This window comes from Budorcas taxicolor, chromosome 21 (genome assembly GCF_023091745.1).
Source record: "Budorcas taxicolor isolate Tak-1 chromosome 21, Takin1.1, whole genome shotgun sequence".
NCBI lineage: Eukaryota > Metazoa > Chordata > Mammalia > Artiodactyla > Bovidae > Budorcas > Budorcas taxicolor.
Window position 1 is genome coordinate 38777598 of NC_068930.1, and position 9167 is coordinate 38786764.

General features: G+C 48.4%; 1 protein-coding gene across 1 annotated transcript; it reads right to left on the reverse strand.

Annotated features, from left to right (window-relative positions):
- Nucleotides 1–1419: 1419 nt before the first annotated feature.
- On the reverse strand, nt 1420–4711 carry LOC128067007 (granzyme B-like). The gene is made up of 5 exons (XM_052660135.1): nt 4657–4711; nt 3282–3429; nt 2661–2796; nt 2205–2462; nt 1420–1563 (listed from the first exon to the last, which is right to left on the reverse strand). The coding sequence occupies exons 1-5, from the start codon at nt 4709–4711 to the stop codon at nt 1420–1422; spliced, it is 741 nt and encodes a 246-aa protein (XP_052516095.1).
- Nucleotides 4712–9167: the final 4456 nt, after the last annotated feature.

Sequence of the window (9167 nt, forward strand, 5' to 3'; positions counted from 1 at the left end):
AGTGAGCAGAGCAGTGTCTTCTTGTCTAGAAACCAAATGACTGGTGTTCGAGAGTCACACATAACAACATCCTGTGAGTGTAACCAGCAATAAAAATAAACACGGATCTTTGTCCCTGTGGAATACCCACAGAGATGTAGGCCCCTCAAATGGACTCAAGACAGGGAGGGAATATAGACAATTTGGACGATATTGACACTGTCAGTTACAGTTGAACTGATATGATAGAACCTGAATTGTGTCCATTATACAACCATAGTGTCCGGCACGTAGTAGGTGTTCCATCAGCATTTGTGTTGATGGATGAAAACCAATGCACTTTTCTGCCCTACTAAAGACAGGATCCCTTTCTAACTCAAAAGGTCCCAGGTGACCGGCAGGGAATCTTGGCCCAGAGGACCAGAGGCCGTCAGTACCTAAACGGAGAGGCTGACAGGGACTCAGGCTACTGAGCCATCAGGAGCCAGAGGACCCTGAGCACATGGGGGACACTGGGCTGCATGTGAGGGGTTGAGCTGGCCCTGCCCAGGTAAGAGATGGGGCCCAGCGATCTGGACTTGCCCAGTACAGCACAGGCCTGGTCCCTCTGATCCCTGTCTGCCAAGGCATGAGCTGGGCTGGCACGTCAGTGGTGAGGCCCTGTGGAACCCTATGGGACTCGGGTATGCAGGGTGGGAGGGATATGAGGAAGGGGTCAGCAGAGATCAGTGTGGTCTGGAGGGGACAGGAGATGGTGGCCCTGCTGAGGACGCGCAGTGATGGGCAGGGATGGAGAAGAAGGGGCGGCAGAGGAGGCTGGAGGCAGAGCTGGGGCCCTGGGCTCTTTGGAGGGCAAAGCAGGACACTCAGCCTGAGTGAGATGGAGGGGCTTCTCAGGAGACCAGCCCAGCTCTGGGCCGGCTCCCCTGGCTGTAGGGTTTAAAGGTCAGCTCAGGTAGCCCTCCTCCACAGTAGGAGGGTCTCTATCCTGGAGCTGCAGACCTAGGCTGTGCTCTTGGTGTCGGGGACCCAAGGTGTGACCCACTCCTCCCTGCCATGTACCCAGAGCAAGGAGCTAAGGAGTTCACCCTGAGCCCCAGGACCAGAGAGGTTCATGTCTTCCCCTGATGGTGCTCAGCTTCAGCCCTGGCGGGAGGGCCGGCCCTGGGAGACAGGTGTGGGGAAGCAGATCTGGGTGACAGCTTTGCATGGGGTTCAGGGGAAGAGATGCTGGGAGGGGGGAGAGGAGGAACAGAAAACAGCAGAATCCTGTCATTGCCTTTCTAAACACACAGTGAGCGTTTGTGAATAGGAGTCAGTGAATAAATAAGCAACTAGCCCTTCGAGCTCTGCTGAGAGACATTTATTGAGCTATGGGCACCTCCAACCGCACAGTGTGATTCTGGATTAGCCCCAGGAAAGATGGTCTGGTTCCTGCAGTCAGAGGCTTTTCATGGTTTTCTTTATCCAGGGCAGGAAACTTGAGACTTTGGTGAAGGCCCGTGGAGTTGATCCATCTTTTTGTCCGTAAGAGACAATGCCCTGGGCCACATTGTCACACACGAGAGGGCCTCCGGAGTCCCCCTGAGGACAGAGAAGGGGAAGGACTGAGTCTGCTCTCCTCCTGGTCCTGCCTTCTCTCCCACCCTGCCATTTCAAGACCCCTCTCTGAGAAGGCCACTTTGCAAGGCGACCCTGTGCGAGACAAGTGGGCAAGGCAGGTCTATGGGCCCCCGGCTGCCAAGCCCTGACGTGGACATTGTCCCTGCTTCACTTCCCCCAGGGGGCAGCTCCTTTTCTGCCCCCAGGTCTCCGTCCCCTCTCTGTCTAGATGCTGAGGGCTGGCTATTGGCTCCAGGCTGCTGTTAGGACAGGGAAGCAGCTGGGAGGGCTGACACTCATCAGGGAGGGGGAGCTCAGTAAGCAGGTGGGTTCCAGCTCTGAGCAGGCACCTGGACCGGTCCACCTCCCACTCAGGAAGCCTGGTTTTCTAACACCCGAGCCTCGGTGCGTGGCAGATTCTCCCTTCCGGAGGAGCGCCAGGTTGGCACTCACTGCAGGTCTTACGTGGCTTGCAGAGGCTCTAGGTCCTCCCAGCTCCGGCTGTTCCCCCTTTTATTCCTGAGAGAAATCCCAAGCCTAGAAGGTGAGGTGGTCCCCAGGTCCCAGATCTTCTGCCAACACCCTTCTCCCCAGATCCAAGCAAGGTAGGCTGTGATTCTCACCTTAAAGGTAGCTTTCTTTGTCTTTGGGTCCCCCACACACAGCTGGTTGGCGCGGTTATAATAGTTGCGTAAGTAGGCCTCACAACTTCGGTCCTCCTGCACGGTCAGCTTTACCTCCTGCAGCGTGTCAGCGTAGCTACCCGTGGAGTCCCTCCCCCAGCCGGCCACGCTGCATACCTGTCCTGGCTTCACCCGGGCCTTGGCCCTGGGCAGCCTAAGGGGCTTCACAGCTGATGTCTGCTTGGCCTTTCTCTCCAGCTGATGGGAAGAGACAAGAGTCTGGCTCAGCCAGTGGTCCCCGAGCCTGGACACGGCAATGATGCTAATGTGTCTCTCCTCTCTCCTGAGCCACAGGGACTGGTCAGGTGGCCAGGATGGGAGGGGAGAAAGGGCTAGGAGGTCCTGGGAGGGGAAACGAGCTGATCCCAGGAGGGCATGAGAAGCAGGGCGGTTTACCTTTAATAACATGATGTCGTTGGAGAAGTTTTTAGGATTATATTCTGGGTGGCAGATGGCTCTTCTCACCCCGATGACCTGCTGGGTCCTCTCCTGCTGTTTGATGTTGTGGGCCCCCAGGGTGACGTTCATTGAGCTTCACAGAGAGCAGAGCAAGAGATGGGGGTCACAACCTCAGGGTTTACAGCCCTGGAGCCATGAAGGGCAGGTGACTCCAGGGCAAGGCTGCCACTGAGGGGAAATGCAGCCACCAGGAGGGCCCTGGGGGCTAAGCTGTCTGTACGGTCTGTTTCTTGGCAGCCAAGGTCAGATTCTGGAGCCACTGTGAAGAGCATAACTGTTCTCCATGGGCAGTTAGCCCTAGGACACATGTGAAGTTGCATTGGTTTACATTCTGATATCCAGGCGCACCCTATGTCTAGTCTCTCTCACTTCAGCAACACCTCCGGCAGTGACCTTCCCTCTTTCTCACCCTCTCACTCTCCTGGCCTCCTCTTTCTTGCCCTCCCAGGAGCCCCCCTGGCTCAATGTTCCTAACAGCCTGGTTGCTCCTGGAGAAAAAAGGCAGGGCTGCCTTGCCAAGGGTGTTCAGAAAGGTACCGGCTACTTGCTGCTCCTCACCTTCCGTGGCAGTGAGCGGCTGTCAGCACGAAGTCCTCTCGAACCAGGAACCCACCGCACCTATGCCAGACATCCTGATTCCGGTACTGAAGATACGCCATGTAGGGGCGGGAGTGGGGCTTGGCTTCACGGCCCCCGATGATCTCCCCTGAAGGAAAAGGGCTGTTCTGCTTGTGTACCTTGTTGGCATCTGCTTCATGCTCAGAACTGCTGGGCACTGGGGAGTCCAGCCTGGCCTGGAGTTGGTGGGGCGGTAGGAGGCTGAGAAGGGGCTCAACTTCCTCCTCTAGAACAGAGCAGCTGTCTGGGTCTGCAAATCTGTCTCCCACACATAATTAGAGGTGAACATAGAATCTGCCTGCAATGCAGGAGACTCAGGTTCGATATCTGGGCTGGGAAGATCCCTGCAGAAGACAATGGCAACCCACTCCAGTATTCTTGCCTGGAGAATTCCATGGACAGAGGAGACTGGTGGGCTACAGTCCTTGGGGTCGCAGAGTCAGACAGGACTGAGCAACCAACACTTTCACTTTTCATTCCTGTCCTAGGGATAGCAAAGTCCTAGAGGCTTCTGAAAATTCCTCCCCAACCTGTGCTTCATTCCAGGTGAATTTCTAAGGGCCCCATTACCCTATTTTATTCAGGATGGCTCTGTTTTCCAGGGCACAGGAATTCAGAGTAGGGACCTAGATGTCGCCATAGCCTCTTTCCCAGGGCCTGACTGGTAGTAAGTGCCCGGTGAGTGTCTGTTGGCTGCATGAAGGAGTCACCATGCCCCCTCCTGCACCCTCCCTGCTCACAGTGGGCCTCTGGATGGGGGCTGTTGGTATGGCCGGTGCTGGTGTGCTTCTGGGAAGCAGAGCAGTTCAGGTCTACCAAACACTGGCTTCATCCTTGAAAGAGAGGAGCCCCTGAGGGCCTGGGCAGGGAAGTCGAGTTGGGTAAAGGGCCTTGGGTCTTAGGGATTGAGCAAACACGGAGGCACCAACTCCAGGGTCTGCCAAGCAGATGCTGAGGTAACTAGAGGCAGAGGCCAGACCCACTCTGCCCTCTTCAGGGGCAATTTAGTATTTTCTTTTCTCCAGGTTGCGACCATCTGCCATCACTTCTGGGAAAGTTCTGCTTTCCAGAGGGCAAAGGGAGGGCTGGAGGAGGGGCTGGTACCCACTGGCTCCTCTTGAGAGCAGGCTTTGCTCTGTCGCTCCTGCTGGTGGTTTATCCAGCATCATACTCCCTGGTATGAGGTGGGATGGGAGCTGGTGTTCTGAATGTTCCTTCCTGGTGGATAGCTGGATCAGGGACATGCAGAATGGGCGGGACCTCTGTGCCACCTGGAGGATGGGGTTGGGCCCCTGGGATGGGGATGGTCACTCACCTGCCTTTGCCCTGGGGGTCAGGAGAAAGGCCACCAGGAGCAGGAGTGGCTGCATCTTCCGAGAAAGCCTGCCCAGGATGGAGATGCTAGTGCTTCCTCCTGGCTCTCTTGCAGATCCCCCAGCCTCCTGGAGAGAAACGCAGTGTCAGTGGACTCAGTGATCTCGTGTTCCCCTCTGGGTTTGCGATGCTTCATCCTAAAGGCTTTCTATGAAAGCTTGCCCCGCCCCCACTCCATCTGCCTGATGACGTTCTCTGGGTGGTTGTGTGAGAATCATACAGTGACCACACCAGTACCCACAGATGATGACTCAGAGCAGACCACTTGTTCCAGCCCAGAGCAAGAACCCAAGAGGACAAGGTGGGGACTGTAGGGCGTGGTATTGACCAATAGAGGTAGTAGAGCCCAGAAACCAGAGTCCCCAGTGGTAGAACCATCAGGGCCTCATTTCCATGCTGCTAAGTCCACAGGATAATTTCTTGAGCAGATGTGGGTTTAAGCTCTTTTCTATGTTATCATGACCAAACACACTGGAGATGCATCTCCTTCCCTTAGAGAGCTGACCATCTGCTGGAGGAGAAAGAGACATCCATGACCTGAGTGCAGCATGGGAAGGGCTGTGGTCCAGGGATGCACAGAGCTTGACTGCCCCCTACTAAGTCCATAAGCCATCCACTCATCATCTTAACTTCCTTTCTAACACATGTACACCCGTGGCTGATTCATGTCAATGTATGGCAAAACCATTACAATGTTGTAATTAGCCTCCAATTAAAATAAATAATTTAAAAAAGCAAAGAACCCCACCATTTAAAACACTTACAAATACTCAGAGTGATAGAGTCCATTTCTCTTGTCCATGTTTTGCAAACGAACGTACTACACTTGGCATTTATTGGTCTAATGTAACGAATCACTATGACTCTAGAAACTGAATCTACAGACTGATGTAAGCCTAGGTCATTCCTCCTTTGAGTAGGCTGGGGTGGGTTCCACCTAAACCGCCTGAACTAAGACCGAGAAAGGGCTGGTTCGCCAGAGGACGTTTGGGTGACTAAGTGGCCCATGCCATGTGAAGTGGGAGAGCATGCTGGGTGAGTGAAGACCAGTAACTGTCCTTTGAGTATTGTCTGTGCTGTGTCCAGAGGGCCGCACTTCAGACTCAGCAGGCCAGGCACAGTAGAGGCTCACACTGGCTGAGCAAACTCTGCTGAAGACCTTGCTGTATGGAAATAAAGGACAGTTCTTTCTAAATAGTCCAAACCCAGCCCTGTTCAAGAACAACAGAGAATCTCTGAGTGGTTCGAGTCTGGGGATTTAAGTGTCTATCTTGACGTAGTCTGTACTTTACAGCTTTCTGAGGAATATTATGCATCAAAAGACATAATTTCAGGGTAAATATCCTCCTTATCAAACCAAATACATTTATTGAACCTTTACTCTTTTGAACTTAGTTTGCCCACCAGTAGAAATTTTAAAAATAAAATTAGCTTTGTTATTTTTGTGTAGTATATGTTCATGAAGAAAATTTGGAAAGTAGAAAGGAAAAATATTGCTCATTTGCTTATGTCTCACAGATAGATTATTATCATGGCAGTGGATTTAAAATACTTGGGATGATAGTAGGAAGTATTAGGAAGTATTTCCCCTTTCTTTAATTTTTTGGAACAAGTCTGGGTAAGACTAGTGTTAATTCTTCTTTAATGTTTTATAGAATTCACCAGGGTAGCCTAGGATTTTCTTTGTTAGAAGGTTTTTGATTTTTGATTCAACCTCTTTATTGTCATAAGTCTGATTAGATTTCCTACTTATTTTCGAATCAGCTTTGGTTATTTCTGTATTTCCAGGGAACTGTTCATTTCATCTTGATTTTATCTAATTTGTTGGTGTGCAAACATTGATAGTATTCTCTAACAATTCTTTTCATTTCTCTGAGGTTGGTAGTAGTGTCCCCTTTTCTAAATTTCTGATTTTAGTAATGTGAATCTTCTCTCTCTCTTTTTCTGTTGGTTTAGCTAAAAGTGTATCAATTCTATTGATCTTTTCAAAGAACCAACTTTTGGTTTGTTGATTCTTTTTATTTTGATTGTTTGGTTCTAATCTTTAGTGTTTCCTTATATCTGCTGGCTTGAGTGGTCTGATCTGTTTTTATTTTGTTAGGCTTACAGTTGTGTTGCTGGTTAGGAATGTTTCTTCTTTAATGTCCTCACGTACAGTTATGTGTTTTCCTCTGAACATGACTTTCACAGCATCCTATACGTTTGGTATGTTGCATTTTCATTTTCACTTGTCTCAAAGTACTTTCTAACTTGTCTTATAATTTCTTCTTAGGCCCACTGGTTACTTAAGAGTGTGTTGTTTAATTTCCATATATTTCCCTGTTTGTGAATTTTCCAGTTTTCCTTTTGTTATTCATTTCTACCTTTCTCCCACTGTGGTTAAAAAAGATAATTTGTATTCAGTTCAGTTCAGTTCAGTCACTCAGTCATGTCCCACTCTTTGCGATCCCATGAATTGCAGCCTCCTTGTCCATTACCACCACCCAGATTTCACCCAGACTCACGTCCATCGAGTCAGTGATGCCATCCAGCCATCTCATCCTCTGTCGTCCCCTTCTCCTCCTGCCCCCAATCCCTTCCAGCAACAGAGTCTTTTCCAATGACTCAACTCTTCGCATGAGGTGGCCAAAGAACTGGAGTTTCAGCTTCAGCATCTTTCCTTCCAAAGAAATCCCAGGGCTGATCTCCTTTAGGATGGACTGGTTGGATCTCCTTGCAGTCCAAGGGACTCTCAAGAGTCTTCTCCAAAACAACAGTTCAAAAGCATCAATTCTTCGGCGCTCAGCCTTCTTCACAGTCCAACTCTCACATCCATACATGACCACTGGAAAAACCATAGCCTTGACTGGACGGACCTTTGCTGGCAAAGTAATGTCTGTGCTTTTGAATATGCTATCATGGTTGGTCATAACTTTCCTTCCAAGGAGTAAGTGTCTTTTAATTTCATGGCTGCAGTCACCATCTGCAGTGATTTTGGAGCCCCCAAAAATGAAGTCTGACACTGTTTCCACTCTTTCCCCATCTATTTCCCATGAAGTGATGGGACCGGATGCCATGATCTTCGTTTTCTGAATGTTGAGCTTTAAGCCAACTTTTTCACTCTCCTCTTTCACTTTCATCAAGAGGCTTTTTAGTTCCTCTTCGCTTTCTGCCTTAAGGGTGATGTCATCTGCATATCTGAAGTTATTGATATTTCTCCTGGCAATCTTGATTCCAGCTTGTGCTTCTTCCAGCCCAGAGTTTCTCATGATGTACTCTGCATAGAAGTTACATAATCAGGGTGACAATATATAGCCTTGACGTACTCCTTTTCCTATTTGGAACCAGTCTGTTGTTCCATGTCCAGTTCTAACTGTTGCTTCCTGACCTGCATATAGGTTTCTGAGGAGGCAGGTCAGGTGCTCTGGTATTCCCATCTCTTTCAGAATTTTCCACAGTTTATTGTGATCCACACAGTCAAAGGCTTTGGCATAGTTAATAAAGCAGAAATACATGTTTTTCTGGAACTCTCTTGCTTTTTCGATGATCCAGCGGATGTTGGCAATTTGATGTCTGGTTCCTCTGCCTTTTCTAAAACCAGCTTGAATATCTGGAACTTCATGGCTCACGTATTGCTGAAGTATTATTTCAGTCTTTTAAAATGTATTGAGAAATGTTTTTTGGCCTAACCTATGGTCTATCCTAGCGAATTCTTCATATGCCCTTGAGGAGTATGTGTAATCTAATTGGTTTATAGAGGTACTATTTACTACTGAAAGTAAGGTCTCCAACTATTTTTATAAAACTATTTCTCTCCTCAATTCTCTCAGTGTTGCTTCATGTATTTTAAAGTTCTGATGTTTGGTGTGTTATGTCTTCTTAATTGATCTCTTATCAACTGTCTCTTTTCACAATTTTTCACTTAAAATGTATTTTATCTAGTATTGGTATAACCATTCCAATATCCTCTTGATTATTATTTACATAGCATATCTTCTTCCAGTGTTTCATTTTCCACCATTTTTATCTTTGGATCCAAAGGGTGTTCCTTGCAAGCTACATGGAGTTAGATCATATTTTAAAATTCATTCTTCCAATCTGTCTTTTACTTGGTTAGTTTAATCCACTTACAATTGAAGTGATTGCTGATCATGAGGGACTTACTTTTGCCATTTTGCTATTTGGTTTTTATATGTTTTATGTATTTTCTGTTTCTTCAAAATGGCTTTCTATTATGTTTGATCACTTTTTTCCCTAGTGTGCTATTTTGAATCCCTCTTCATTTCCTGTTCTGTATATTTTAAACTTACTTTCTTAATGGTTACCATGGTTAATGCCCTAAATTTATAACAATATACTTTGAATACATATCAGTGCAGCCTCAACATTATACATTGACTCTGCTCCTATCCAGCTCCATTGCCTACCTTGTTATTGTCACAAGTTACTCCTTTATCCATGTGTGTCCTTTGA